Here is a 16273-nt window from a genome sequence, read left to right as displayed (position 1 = left end):
TAAAGTGTCCTCTCTGATTGCAATGACAAGTGCGATCTATTGCTTGGCTAAAGCTTTAGAAGAAATAGAAAATCTAAAAACTCAAAATGGAAACTATTAACATAGTGACTAGTGACAATAAAATCTAGAGCAAATTCACTCCCTCATACTTAGGATCTATTTATTAAATCTCCCCTACTCAAACTTTCACACCTGATTCCTCCAAAAATCCAAAAGCTCACCTCTTCTTCTCCCCTGATATTTTTAAACTCCCAAGTTAACCCTTGATTCCCCTCCCCCCCAACTGGTTCCTTTCTTTCAAGTTGAGCCGGTTCACATTAACTAGCTCAAATTTATTACTTGAAGTAATGGAACAAATTTCCACCAAAATGGCTGAAATTTTGACCGAAATATCTACATTTTTTTAAATCAAAATGAAACTTGCGAGATTTCATTTTGTCACAAAGTTTTGCATGAAACGGTCCCAAATTTCTACCGAGACTGGTTTCGACCAGTTTTGGTCGAATATTCCTTATAAAATCCACTATCTCAATTGAAACCTACGAAATAGTTTGGACCTATATTTGCTGATTTCACTTTTATATTTTTATATTTTTATGATTATTATCTTTTTTTATGATTTCTACCCCATTTTCACCCTATTTTCATAACTCCTTTACCTTCAAACAACTCTTTTGCTCCTCCTTTATCTTCAAACACCTCTAAAGCCACAACAGATTATTCATGGGCCCAAGCCCAACGGCAAACTTAACTCTGAGGCCCAAAGTGATATAAGGCCTCTACAGGCACATAATGTGAAGCATGAGGATACCCAACAGTTCCAAACTTCCCCTTTTTTACTTTTGTTTTGTTCATGCCTTAAATGAGCCATCACTTGATCTAGTTGGTCATTATATTTTGTTAGACTTGTTGTATATGTAACCATTCTATCACACAATTCATGTATGTTGATGATTTTATATATGTACGCAATATAGTTTGTACTTCTCAAAACCAATCATTTGTTAGTATACTATAGTGATAACTTTTCAGTAGTTTTTTTGGCAAACTACCAGTTGTATTGTGTTTATTATGCTTTAAATAGGTAGGAAACAAGAAATTAGATGAAATGGAGGCATATTATAAGCCACGAAGCCTAGGGTTGAAACCTTGCTCGAAAAGTACTAGGTTTCGATCGAAATTCACCTCAAGATTTTGATTTTTGTTGAACCACAGCCCTAAAAAACAAAAATACAGTCTACTTCCTATGAAAAAAAAAAGGGGAAGATTTCCTTGATTTGCTATATATAAAAAAGATTTCCTTGATAAGGTTTTTTATAAAAAATTTTACCCTATGGGTTTCAATTTTGGAAATATTTACTTACTACCTATTTTAATGCATTTTGCTCCCTATCTAGTAAAAAATTTGACACCAACTACCCAAAATATCCTTTTGAGTATTTTTCATTCCTAAAATTTAGTTACTATGCCTCATTTTTTTCGAACTGCTTTAATAAATAATTTACTCTCATCTGAATTATCAATCATAAGCTTTTTAAAAATTGTATTTTAAAATAAATTTGGATTTTTCATAATGACTTTATTGTTGCTAAATCAATTTCACAATATCTTTGTTATCCATTATATCTTAATTTTTATGGGAATGAATAATTAAAAAAATTGAGAATAATCTTTTTTTAAAATTTTCAGGAGTAAATTATTAGGATTCTCAAAATTACAACAATATTTTTTTAAATTAATTTGAATTTTGACAACAATTTTTTCCATCCTTTATTTTTGTTTGAGAAGCAGATGGTATCTCAATGTTTGAGAAGATATTGTGGTTCAAGTAATAAGTTAGAACCAGTTAATGTGAACCGGCTCAATTGGGAAAAAAAAACCAGTTGGGTTCAAAAAATCAAGGGGTAACTTGGGAATTTAAAAAAATAAGGGGAGAAGAAGAGGCGAGAATTTGGATTTTTGGGGGAATCAGAAGTAAATGTTTGAGCAGGGGAGTTTTAGTAAATAGAGCCTAAGTATAAGGGGGTGGTAAAAATTTGCTCTAAAATCTAATGGAATATACAAACTAATTAGAATTAGAAAGTACTAGAGCTTTATAATTCAGCCACATGCATTACTACAATAGAAACTACAAAAAATTCTGCCAAAGAAAAAGAAACTACCAAAATAGAAACCAAAGGACACTTCTAAATCTCCCAAGAATAAAATCTTCATGTAATATGATCTTGGGCCAAACAAATCCTTTAATACTCCCACTATGCCAAATAATGGCCCAGTGACACTGTTCATGTGAACAGTGTTTTGGACTCACTTCCTTTGCCTCTCTCAGCAGACAAATCCCACAACCTTATTGGCTGAATTTGGGGTTTGTTCCTACCAGTACATATGGGTTTTTGGTCTACATCACGAGGTGTATATCAAACTCACAGGGAGAATTCACAGAGTTTGTAGGCTATATACAAGGCAATTTGTTGGTTTAAAACAGACTCATAGCCTCATAGGACCCAGTTCAAAAAGTTTAGCTCAATCGCTAGTGCAGAACCTCACTATGTTATTCTGGTCATTTTGTATTTGTTTGGCCTCAAGATTCTAGAATGGCTGGTTGCGTTTGTTGATATTATCATCTGTATGTCAATATTATCATATCTAAGGCTGATGAATCTGTGATCAGAGAGGTACAATGTTATCTACATTAACATTTTAAAATGAAAGACTTGGGTGCCCTCAGATATTTCCTATCACTTGTCACTGATTTACCAAACTACCCTGTGTCTCATCTCGCATCCGGAAGAATTGACAACCTGGCTTGAGTGCACTTGTGATATTGCCAGAACAAACGAAGGCCTAACATAGATGGGCCTGCTGAATAATGCCTAGCTGCTTATCAGTGGTAGACCATGCCAAGCACTTGACCATTCTAGAGTTTAGCCTTTAGCTGTAATACATGTACTCAACATGCTAACCTTCACCTCATGGCATGATCAAAGCATTATTGCATTATCTGCAAAAGTAACTATCCTGTGCCATCTTTTGATCTTTCCCTGTGCTCCAATGAAAATAAAGAAGTCTCTACACATATTTGGTGTAGTATTGAAGTACATGTGTACAACTAAGTAAGAACGGGATTAATTTATCACATATCAGACCCTTTGTCTAAAATAGTGTCTTTGCTTCTAAACCAGTTGATGCTCTTATGATCCACATCAGAAGTTCGGGACAACTGATTGCGAGGTATTTGATGGCAATCACTAGCATAGAGATTAGTAGGGGAACTCTTGTACTCTACTGTTACTAAATCTTATATATCTTTTCCTGTTGGAATAATTAATCAGATTTATGAGAGTTGGGGAATTCTGGATCCTGGTTAGAGGAATTAGTAGTGGTTTTCTGACCTACTAGTTAGGCTGTTTGGCTTGGTTTTGGTCGGTCCACTGCTTACCCCCTGTCCTTGATGTTAGGGGTTTGCTCGCTTCGGCCTTCAAAGGCCTGCCCTTCTGTATGTTGAACTTGGCAGCACCTTTGGCTGTGCCGACTGCCAAGGTTAAATTTTTGCATACTGTTAAGACTTAAAGAGTATCTGTCAGGTGATCATGTATCATTTTATATCACATTGTATCTCAGATACGATTGACTGCGCAGAATTGAATGGAAATGGTAACAGTACACATGAAAATGATCAAATTCAAATAGAAAACAATGTATACAACCAATTAGTCAACATAAGGACGAATGCATTAAATTGGAATTGTTATATGTTCCAAAACAATAAAACAATAAAGAAAATTTCTTACCCATAAAAGTATTAAAGAATAAAGGCTTGTAGCATACATTTAAGGACAAAAAGTATATTAAAAAGCCACCCTATCTATATTACAATTTCTTATAAACTTTTAAAAAAAAAAAAACAATAATATAGTAATCTTGTTGCATTTTCAGTCAATGCATTGGCCAAACATAGGAATTTACCATAATAAAAGCATGAAAAGAAATCATTGTTTTAATTTTTTTTAATAATTTTTAATTGCAAAAAATAAAAAAAACTTAGAAGAACAATGACTATGCAAGTATGAAGATCCTAGTCCATAACACCATGGTCTTCATTTAAATTGGATTTGAGTATTCAAGTTTTTTTTGGCAGCGGGTGATTTTTTAAAAATAAAATAAAATTAGTTTTTGGGTGGAAACGTACAGGTTTAAGCTCAAATCAAGCTCCAATCTTGCAATCATTCAATAAGAATGCATCTAAAGAACCCTTAATATTACAAAATGATATGATTTCTAGCAAAAAACCTAGAGTTAGAATTTGAAGAGAAAGTTCAAGTGTTTTGAACATTCATAGTTTCCCTTAGAAACCCATAAAAAATCTTTGAATAGTGATGTTCAATCTATAATTGGAAAACCAGGTTTTCTTACTCAACTTGTTTTTTGAAACTCCTGATGACTCCTCACATATCAAAGATGTCTTTGGTGGGTTTATTCACATGGGGGAAACCTAATATAATCAACCTTTACCAGAACCGAAAATTTAACCTATAATTCAAAAAACTAATGTTCTTCTAGGAAATTGCATACCACCAGTTTTTTCAATTCAGAGATTGGTAAAAGCTTTTCTAAACAAAGTGTCACCATCTCACCCCTAGCAACTAAATCTGGAAGAGCAAACAGAACACATTTAGGTAAAGAAGGAATAAAACTGAAGGAATTCAGTGGAATTTGAGAATAATCCTGCAAACAGGATACTCTGGCCTAACTCCCACTGTATGATCTAAAAAAAGTGGAAGAGTTTCAGCTGAATCTGTATTTAATCCCACCGACAAGGTACTCTGGCCTTACTCCCATGGTGTAATCCTTTTCCTTGTGTTTTGTTCAGACACTACTCTTCCAATTTTCAAATAACTTGCAATCAGCTTCCCCTTACCCATTCTCATGCAAAAGAAATAGTGAAAATAAATAAACAAATAAAATAAGAAGAGCACTCAAGATACAGATGGAGTGAACAAAATCGTATGGTCAATAAAGCAGAAAGCCAACGACAAAGCCACAAAGGAAGAAGAGAGGGTAACTGAACAGGCACCCATTACAAGGGAAAACCAAACAAGAAAGATAGATGACCAAACCTGGTGATTTTTTATCTAACTAGGATGAAATTAATGATTCAGGAAAAATCAGACCAACCAAGAAAGAGTTTGGTCATTTTTTAAGCCTAGCGAGTCTAAATGAAACTTGACCATGATTTCTTTACTCGACTGTGGCGACTCAGCCCAGTCAATCCTGGTTTTCCAATTACGGCTTGATCCCCAAAAAGTTGTTTCTTGAGCAACAGCACAAAAACAAAGCCCAACAGTGATATCCCAACAAGTTTTGGGGAGAAATCAGCAAGAATGGGATGAATTGAGAATTTTCAAAGCACTAGGCAGCTTTTTTTCCCACCGCTAGCCGAGTGTAATAAGAAATAGAACATAGATATTCGGGTTTTAAATTGACTGTATGATACACATCTTTATGTATCAATATGCATTGCAGTGCATCATGTCATCTCAGGTGATACATTGAAATACATATCAATATGTATTTTAATTTCAAAACTTGTTTTCAAACTAATTTTTAAATAATATTGGGAATGTATATCATGTATCAAGCCATACCAACCAATACATTGTGACACAAAAGAGACTATCCTTTTTCAAGATCTGCAACGCAGCATATAATATCGTAGGCTGCTATAGCAAAATGTTCAATCGATAAAATACGATGTACAGAGATACGTTAAACCATGCCACTGTTATTGTTCAGTCCGCCCCCCTCTCTCCCTTTTAACTTCTTTCCGTTTCCTTTTGGCAATGAAATTATTCGAGTCCAGAGAAGTGACTCAGTTATCGACCTCATCAATACTGATCAGATTAGATATTCTGAGGCCAACTTGCTGGAGCTTATGGTGATTGGAGATGTACCACCAGTCACTGTATGTTTATTGGAGCCATCTTAGCACAAGGAGAAGCAAGAGGGAAACAACTATGGCTAGATCGAGTGTGGAGGCTGAGAATAGGGCGATGTCTCAAAGTGCAATCGATGTAATTAAAGCATTGAGAGTTATAGTTACTAAGCTTATGTCAATGATAATCAAGTTACTATTTATACTGCTAATAACCCAGTGTTTCATGGAAGGACCATAATAACATTGAAATTGGGTCATTTTATGGATGTTGTACTGGAAAAGTTTATTATTACTACATTTGTTTCTTCTAGAGATCAGTTAGCCAGAGCTTCTGCTCAGTCCCCGTTTTTGGAAGGACTGTAACAAGCTAGGCATGAGTTATTTATATGTTGTAGCTCAATATGCAGGGGTATTATTGTTAGTGCATGCTGTAGTCATTAGCTTAGTTCTATCGTGTATGATCGATTTGTGAGTCTTCTATCAGTTCTTCATTAGTTCATTCCTTTCAGCATTGTAATTGACTGATATACATAGATATACACAAAATGAGGGAGACCAATTTGTCTTTGGGTTCTTTGTTGTTATTGCAAGTTATCTCTTTTCTGGTATTAAGCCAATGCATTCGAAGCAGCCTAGTATTAGCACTAATAAGTAACAAGAAAAGGTCATTTTTTCCCATTTTATTAATTTTTCATTTTATTCATTTATTTATTTATTTATTTTACCCACTCACACTATTCATCAAAACTGCACCAAAGAGTAATATGGTGCTAGATTAAAGTGCAGAAAAATCGAAACGGAAAAGCCAAAAATAACTTATGCTGATGTGATACTGTAATAAGAGCCATGACTTTTTATTATTTAGCAATGAAATGGTGCTAGGAACAGTCAAATGACAAATAGCGCTTGTAACTAAGTTGAGTTTATCATTCTCATTGAAAGAGACATGACTGCTTCTGAATCAGAAAATGAATGGTGCTAGATAGAGTGGAATACAGAATCCTACTGGTGGTGCTGTTAGGTAGTTGACTTTGTCGTTATTCAGTTAGAAACTAAGCTGCAAGAAAACAATAAAATAACCAAATAACCATACAGCTATATAACAAACGGAAGTTATGTTTGGGTCAGTAAATGAACCAAATAGTACATGGATGATTTCCTGCTGGACACAACAACGTAAGAAAATGTGCAGGAGTACGTGTCATCAATTTCAGATGAACAGTAATGGCAACACTCATTTTGAAATATTTATCTCATGATACATGCATATCAGCATATGAACTCTTCACCTATGAATGACAATCTGTTATGATGAATTTCATTTGCTAAGCATAGCCATTAAAAATTAGCCACTTACCTCATGTTATTAGGTGGTCTGTCAAATATTTCACGCTGATTGATGGTTGGCATCATGCCATGCAGGGGAAGAACTAGAAACTTGTTAGGATTTCCAAGAAAGTTGTTCGATTTAATGTTATCCAGTAGTTTAGATATCACATCCCAGCCGGTCAAGAAGACGAGAATAGCTCCATCACCTTCTTGGCGACAAATATACTCAATTGTTGCTTCCACCTACAAAATGGCAAAGGATTAAAAGGAGGCAAAAGCTATCAAAGGGATAATAATACATTGCAGATGATGATAAATTACCCATAGGTGAGACAATATGACATTCCAAACCCAGGATTACCCCAACTCAATCAATATCTCAGTCATATATCAAAAATCTTGGTCACCTTGGTCATATCATGGATATATCTCAATCAAATGTTGGCAGTAATATCTTGAGAACTCTCGGTTATCTTGGAATCCTACAGTAATTTTATGCTTCCAACTCAAATCTGGTTTTGGTTTCAGCAACGGAAATTACCCCAACTTGCTTTTTTGAGGGAGTAAGTCAGGCATCAAGATCGAATTCTTGATCTATATGCATATCAGGCAAATCATAAACAACCACATGCATAGCTGCAGTACCTTTTGTTGCAGGGAAGGGTTGTGGTCAGTGTTCGAGAGGGAGGGAGGGATAAGATGCACCCAGGTTCTAGCATAAACAACCCAAACACCAACAACCTAGTGAATAGTGATCATTCCAACTCTTTGAAAACATCCACATATACTAGGCTCCTATCCACATTGATATGATTGTCTCTACAAATACTCCATGAACCTTATGATCAACCTATGTTACCGTCAAGGGGGTGTTCACATCATCGACATATTAACACAATACATCCAAGCATGGAAGAAAATTCGATCGAAATGGTCGAAATTTCGATCGAAATGCCTGCAAAAATCCAACTCGAAACGAAATTGAGTAGTAGGCACGAAAAGTATCCATTTCGTTTCTTATCGACCTACCGTCAGTTTCGACTGTTTCGAGCGATATCGCTCAGGAGATTACAACCTGATTTTGCATTTTTTGCTCATTTCTCTTGCTTTCATCCCATTCTACACCTAATTTCTAGTATTCCATTTCCTTCAAACACTTGATTTGCTCCTCCATTTGTGCATTTTCTCAAATCTTGCAAGGTGAGTAACCAACTTCCTCATTTTTTTATTTTTGTTTCATTTGTGCCTTAAATTATGTTAGATTGCTTCCAAATTTATATATGTTTACTTTAGAGTGATGATCTATGAATTTGTAGTGTCAAAATTATTTTTTGATTCTTCCTACTATTTTTTTATTTTTCTGTTATTAAAAATTATTTACTAAATTATGTATATTGTTAAAAATGTTTATGTATAGTAAATGTATAAGCTTCAAATGGATGTATGTGAGAGTTGAGACACCATATTGCTGTGATGATGTTGAATTAATTTTTTTTTCTGTTAATTATGTAATTTTACTGTATTTAATATATATTTAAATATTAAAAAAATAATTTATTTCTGTTTTAAATTTAAAAATAGGAGAGTATTAGTGGAAGCATGTATGCAATTTTTTGAGCATGTTGTGGATATTTTTAAGATAGTTAGTGTGTATTTTATATATTTTATAATTATTTATATATTAAAAAATACTTATATAGTTATACATATTTTTTTTTATATTTAAAAATAGGAGGTTATTATTAGAAGCATGTATGTCATTTTTGGAGCATATTGTGGAGCTTTTCAAGATACTTAGTGTGTGTTTCTTGTATCAGACACTCTATTTTAAAGATGTCAGACATAGCTTGGGATCATGGGAGGCCACTGACAGCTGATAAGAGGAAGAGTGAGTGTAATTACTTGCAAGAAACAAATAGGAGGAGGTGGGGCCACTAGATTGAAGGTGCATCTAGCTGGTGGCAACGGGGATGTAACAGGGTGCCCAAAGGTGCTCCGTAGAGGTCAAGAAGGCAATGGCCTCATATATTAGTGGTGGAAAGCAAAAGAGGAAAGAGAAGAGAACACGAGAGGGATGAGTTCGAGGATGCTCGCTAGATGACCTTCCGGATCCCGAGGGTTATGGTAGGGATGAGCCAAGAGACGCGTGAACCCGATCCGAGGCCGATCACCGAGGAAGGCGATGATGATGAGTAGGGAGCAACAGAGGATTGATGACATCGGGGAGGCAACAGAGGGGTGCGGGTTGTGGGTCCTCTAGAGAGCCGGAGGTATGGGAGGCATAGGTGGCTCCCAAGTCCCTATGAGGAGGTCTCAGAGTGTCAGGCAGGAGGCTCCTATCCCACGGGCCCCTACAAGGGGTCGAGCTTCCTCAGCACATCCTACAGATCCGGATCTTGAGATTCTTCGCAATGATCCGGCCCTATTTGCGAGGCCCGAGCATAAACGAGAGAAAGTTGAAGCACTTATGGGGGAGTGTGAAGGAGAAAGTGGGGATGGCTTTCTCTAAATGGGCGCATTACCATAGTGTTCCAAAGCACATACAGCTCGGGGGCCCTACTACGGAGATATGATTGAGTAGATAGGCGAGGTCGGGAGTGGTGTACGGGGCCCCACTCCATATGAGATATATAATGTGTATTTGCCTAAGCATAAAGAGGACATAAATGAATACATTAAGGGATTAAAGCCCATGTGGAATCATTATGGAGTGACTCTGATGGCTGATGGTTGGACTGGTCCCACTAGACAGTCCATCATTAATTTCATGTTGAATTGTGATGGGAGGACAGTGTTCCTCAAGTCAGTAGATGCATCCGGTGAGAAGAAGGATGCAAAATACATTTACAAATTGCTGAAGCAAGTGGTGAAGGAGGTTGGAGTGAAAAATGTAGTTCAAATTGTGATCGATAATGGCTCCAACTACAAGAAAGTCAGGGTTGAAGATGCAAGAGAACTCCAGTGTATCTAAAGTCTAAACATATAGTATTAACTTTCATTTGTAAATACATATATTTACATTACACATATACATGTACACTTTATAACTTTGTATTGATGGCTTGATGCCTTGATGGATGGACAGATATAGGCTCTTTTGGACTCCTTGTGCTTGCTCACCGCATTGACTTAATGTTGAAGGAGATTGGAAAGGTCAAGCTTGTGAAGAATACGGTGGACCAAGCTCGACATGTTAGCACCTTCATATATAACCACACATATGCATTAAGGATGATGAGGGACAAGTGTCAGGGTGAGTTAGTGAGGCCAAGCATAACCAGATTTGCTACTAATTGGATAGCACTGTAGAGCTTTGAGAGTAGGAAGACTGGCCTTAGGAGTATGTTTGCATTAGAGGAGTGGTTTAACTGGGAGGGTTCTTCATCAGTGGGAGGAAGGAGAGCTCAGTTGACTATCCTTGATGAGAGTTTCTGGCACAATGTGAGGATAGTAGTGAAGATGCTTGAGCATGTGGTGAATGTGTTGAGGATGGTAGATCAACAAAGAAAACCTACTCTAGCACACATATTTGCTGCAGTAGATAGGATGAAGCAGCAAGTGGCTCAGGTCCACCCACGCGGCAACAAGAAAGTCCTTCAAATCATCAACAGTAGATGGGAGTCTATGTTGCAGCATCCACTGCATAAGGCTGGTGAGTTGTTAAGTTGTTAAGTACTTAAGTCTAGTATTTAATTTAATTTTCATTATGTTATCACACTATTAAGGCTTAAGCATTAACTATTCCCTTTTATGACATACTTTTTCTTACACAGCATACTATTTAAATCCCAAGTACCATTACAAGGACAATCTTGGGATGAGGCAAGATTTGATGGATGCTGTCCAAACTGTAGTGGAGAAGTTCGAACCGGATACAGCTAAACAAGCAGTCATCCTTATGGAGGTGAGATAGTGATTAGAATCATTTGATATTCACAATTCGTAGTTTTATACTAAGTCATTAACCTAGTAAGTAGTAACTAGTAACTAGTAACTACTAAGTACTAACTAGTTATTGTTTTTTCTCTTTATATATTAGATAAAGGCTTTTAGGGATGCCACTGGGAGCTTCGGTCGTGCTTTGTGGCTGTATCGGGACAGAAACCGCCCCTGCAGTAAGTTCATTCATTTATTTCATTATACATTATACATTTAATTATTATATTCTATCTTTAATTTAGTTATTTAAGTATTAAAATGACTTGGAGTCTATGTTTGTTGCAGCTGAGTGGTGGTTGCAATTTGGACGTGATTCACACAACTTGAGTAGGATTGCAAGCAAAGTGCTCTCCCAAACATGTTCTGCCACTGGTTGTGAGCAAAATTGGAGCACCTTCAGCCTCATTCACTCGAAGAGGCGCAACCGATTGGGTGTGAAGCGTCTAGAGGACCTTGTCTACCTACACTATAATATGAGACTGAGAGAGGGTCATATTAGACAGAGGATGGACAGAGAGAGCACCAATATCGAGTTGGCCGACATATTTGAGATGGATGATGATGATAACCCGAAGAGGTTGACTAGATCGGGGATAGTGGAGACGGATTGCTTTGGATGAGGATGGAGGTCTTCCCAATAGTCGGATTGCGGAGGAGATGGGGGCTGATGTGGGGGACTTCATGGCCCGGGAGGGGGAGGCCACATGCGAGCCCGCCCGTCCCTCGTGCCACACCCTAGTGCATCCACCCGAGTGAGGATTTGATTTTCCGGTCCGACACCGAGAATGAGGTGACTCAGGCCTCCGACGATGACGACGATGGTGGTGATGATGACGGTGATGGTGATGATGGAGGGGATGAGGAGGGTGTGGGACCTCGTGATCAGGATTCAGTTGATCCTAGGGAGAGACCACCACCACCACCACCTGCTGGACGTGAGAGTCAAGGGGGGGAGGACGACCACCGAGATTCACAAGAGAGAGTCAGTTCACCCACGCGACACAAGATTCAGACCATACTGGAGCTACATCTCGAGGCAAAAATGTTTCCTCTACATATTCGAGGAAGGGGAAGGGGAGACAGCATGGCTGGAGCACAGAGGACACGCCATCATATGGGTCCTACCGTCCATCCGATGTCGAGAGCTTGGTGGGATCTATGAGATCGATGAGCATTGATGATGCTAGAGACTCCTCCACCTCCAGAGGATCCGGATGGCATAGGCCTGCAGAGTCCTCATATGATACTGCTGTGGAGAGTATTGGTTCTACCGAGTCGACTTATGGTTATGGTCCTTATGGTTATGGACCATATGGTGTCCCTCCTGGCTATCGTATTCGTGGTCGGGCCGGCCAGCCACGACTGGGAGCCTTATGGTTATGGAGCGGCCTATGGAGCTTATGGTGTCCCTCCCACTGTCGATTATCGGAGTCACCACTCTGCGACCTTATCGCTATCCTTATCCTTCTCCCCGAGAGCCGAAGGCGGGGTGGTCTTTCATTTGTTGAGCAGATTTTCCACACTATTCCACAACCACAAGGCCCACCACCACCAGTTCCTTTGGAGATTCACAACTTCCCACTGTTAGGGAATCTTATGCATGTGGATGAGGCCACATACAGAGGTGCAGTTTTTGACTATGTCCAAAACTATATGGGGCGGGGGCAAACATCATGGGAGTTATATTGCCATTTGTATGGGGTGCAGACGGAAGAGGGAGACCTTGAGGCTTGAATAGAATAGACTTGTAAGCAAGTTGTAAGTTGTAACTTGTAACTTGTAAGTAATAACAATACAGCTTCTTCTCTGATTCATGTACTATATACTTGGAATGTTGGATGTTACATTTTCAGTAGTTTTTTAGTAAACTAATAGTTATTATAGTGTTTATTATGCTTGAAATAGCTAGTATGCAAAAATCCAAATCAATTTGAGTGCATTTGAGGCTCGAAATTGAGTTTTCAAGAATCGGAAAAAAGTATCCAGTTTCGGTCGAAATTTCGACCTTTTCCAAGGTCGAAATGTTCATTTCGATCGAATTTTTTACCTTGCATCCAAGGCATAATCACCTCCGGCAGAAACAGAAAGCAGGCATATTTTCTCATCTTTACACAAAGTTCCCATTACGCCTGTTCAACATTAGATATTAAATGGCCAATCCCTGAAAACGTCAAAGCCCTCAAAGTTCTTCGGAAAAAAATTTGTATGGATGCTTATAGTGCTGTGACTCCTTTTAATAAATCACCACCCTTATTTTGCTTCTATGACTTGGGAGTGCTTTTTGTTGATATTAAAAATCCCCTAATTACTCCATAACTATTCCACCAAAAGTTCTTATATTGATCTTCAAATTTACACCCTAAGTTTGCAGAAATCTAGCCGTTAAGACATCCAATATCATAGTGGTAAGCAGAAATCAAAATGCAGGACACAAAAATACAAACTTTGAATCAGCAATAAAAACTTAGGTCTTGTCAACTAGTCAATTTATTACTTACAAGACCCAGACAAAGCTGTGCTCCAGACCAAGCTTCAAGAGATTGTTTTGTAGATTTGCTGTAGTTTTTGTAGTGAGAATCAATATCAACCTCCTATATCAAACAAGAAACACATCCATAAGAACTTCATAAAGGGACAAGCATGTAAATGAAGAAGCACTAATTTGAGGCCGTTAACACCATGTTGGAAAAACCAACTAAATACTGTAAGCACGAAACATCTAACATAGTATTTCTGAAAGTCTGTCATGTGCATCAAATCTGCATGGTTTGAAACTGGGGATATATGAAGTGGCTTATGTGAAGACTAAAGAGATTTATGCCAAGAGCACCATAAGGATCACATAATAGACTTTATAACTGGAAGGCAGAAAAAAAAAACTATTTTTACCAAATCTTCATCAACCCATAAAAAAGGAGAAAATTTTGTATAAGGTTCGGTTGTGACACAAATCATATTAGAAGAAAAAAATTTCCTCAAGGACAAGGCTTAAGTCACAGATTGTAGAGGACAAATTTAGAATTGTCACATCCGGTTCATGGAGCACTGTAAAATGTATTCTTCCGAGATATTATTTGTACTTCAAAGAAGAAAAAAATTATGGTCCAAAGGGGGGTGTTGCTCCAACTTCACTTCCCTTCTAGCAAACAATTTTCCAGACTAACTCCTAGCCCTATTCCAGGTGCTTTGCAGCTGTGCTTCTCTAATAAATTCCTTGGGGCTCCCCACCTAATCCTCCCAAGAATTTTTTTACCAGAATAATATTGTTCTCATCCAAAAATATGGGCGCATCTGGTAACATTCTTAGAAAACGTTTTTGGCGTCCTTTTGTTTGCTGGGAACAGAAGAATGGGTTAGAGGCGTTTGTTAAAACAGTTCATTCTTCTGTTCTTTAAGAAAGAACCGGTCATAAAAGTGGTTTGAAGAACACCTTTTGCAGAACATCAAAAAGATGTTTTTACCAAAGAACAAAGACGAAAGTGATAAAATCGGTCCCGCTTGAAACCTTAGAACGAGTTTATCAAACACCAAATAGTGTTTTGGAAATATTTTCAGAACGGATTTATCAAACACTCATTTCCAAGGAAAGACCGGCCTTTTAGCACAGAAACATCAAAAAATGATTTTGCATAAGAACTGGTCTCTCAAAATGGAAACGTTACCAAATGCATATTATATTTTCCACTCCCACCTCCACGCTGATTGAAGGACAAATACTGGGGAGTAAAACAATAGATAAGTGGATGCTATCACGGAGCCATGTATCCTTGCAAAGAAAAGGTTGAAGGAAGAGGGAAGAGAATGAGAAAAATAGGGTAGAAGGCCCCCCTCCGGGTTCTGCATAAACACAAGACGAAAGATGAGTGACAATAATAGCGACTGGAGTCCCTGTAGAGGCACCAGGCAAAGAGAGAGAGAGAGGGAGCAGCAGCAGATATCTCTGATTTATAATAAACCACAGACCAGCAACCTCACTGGTCCAGGAGCTAAGCTAGTGATTAGATCCGTTGCAACTAACCTGCTTTCGTCTAAAGATGAAATCGCAGCCTACAGTGAAAATGAGGACGAAAAAAATCTGAAAACATGCCACGGGGAGGAGAATCCAATAATGACCTTCAAACAAACAAGCGGTTCAATAGTTGATTCTCTCTGTCTTTTAGTTTTAAGCTCAAGGAAAACAAAGCTCCAGTTTTAGAAAACAACACCAGGGAAAAGGAAAACAAGGCTCTTGCTTCTTGTGAGCCCATCTCATCACAAAAAGATCCTACCCAGCACACAAGGTCCCTGTGTTTAGCAGGATCTGGGGAGGGTCAGATGTATGCAGCCTTATCCCTACTTCCAAAAGAGGTAGTTTCCAGGCGTTAATCCCGTGACCAAGCATTCAGCAACTGAGCACCTACACAACACATCAAGTTCAAGCTCGAAAACTTAAGATATCATTCCTACCATACTTCAAAAACTCATTGAGATCTAGTCTACATCTCTAGAATCTTGACCTGGTCAAGATGAAAAACATACATGATATGAAAATGTCATGTCCTGATCAAGATCTCTGCTTGTAAGAGGGTTTGATCTTTTGAGTCGCTTACCTCTGTTAAAACAAAAAAGGAGCTGTAACTCAGCCCATGCTATTCAAAATTTCAACAAAAGAGCATAGAGCTTTTTTCTTGGGGCTGCAAAAGGGGGAAACTTTTTTTCCCCCTTCTATGAAAATATTTGTTCTATCCATTCCTGTATGTATTCAACCATTTGGGAGTCTGGGACATGGAAGACTAGGGTTTCTAACTTTCAATAACTTACGTCTATGCATTGCTCAGTGTACGAGGTACTGGCAGTAAGTTGGTACTTGGAAGTTGGAATTTGGTAGTTGAAAGTTTCAGAACATGAAACATTCACTTATTTATTGTTCATGCCCGAGACTATACTAACCAGTAAATGAGCACTTAATATATTTGTCAATTATGTCTTCATTCAAAGCTTCAAGCTATGTGTAAAAGATGCCATACTCTATTTTTCCAATAAGGGTTTGGCTTTTAATGCCTACCATCAATGCGAATTCCAATCATTAAA

General features: G+C 37.8%; 1 protein-coding gene across 2 annotated transcripts in view; it reads right to left on the bottom strand.

Moving 5' to 3' along the window:
- Nucleotides 1-16273, bottom strand: part of LOC149028029 (RNA helicase family protein) — a 48245-nt gene that overhangs the window by 8116 nt on the left and 23856 nt on the right. For both annotated transcript variants that reach the window (XM_089168063.1, XM_089168072.1), the window contains 2 exons: nt 13702-13794; nt 7293-7507 (listed from right to left, as the gene is read on the bottom strand). In XM_089168063.1, the coding sequence (XP_089024189.1) occupies nt 7293-7507; nt 13702-13794 (308 nt within the window). The remainder of the gene's footprint in view (nt 1-7292; nt 7508-13701; nt 13795-16273) is intronic.

Source organism: Hakea prostrata, chromosome 1, assembly GCF_041222555.1.
Source record: "Hakea prostrata isolate BN-2017 chromosome 1, UWA_Hpros_2, whole genome shotgun sequence".
NCBI classification, from domain to species: Eukaryota; Viridiplantae; Streptophyta; class Magnoliopsida; order Proteales; family Proteaceae; genus Hakea; species Hakea prostrata.
Note: the sequence above shows the minus strand (reverse complement) of the source record. Positions and strands in the feature narration are given on the sequence as shown.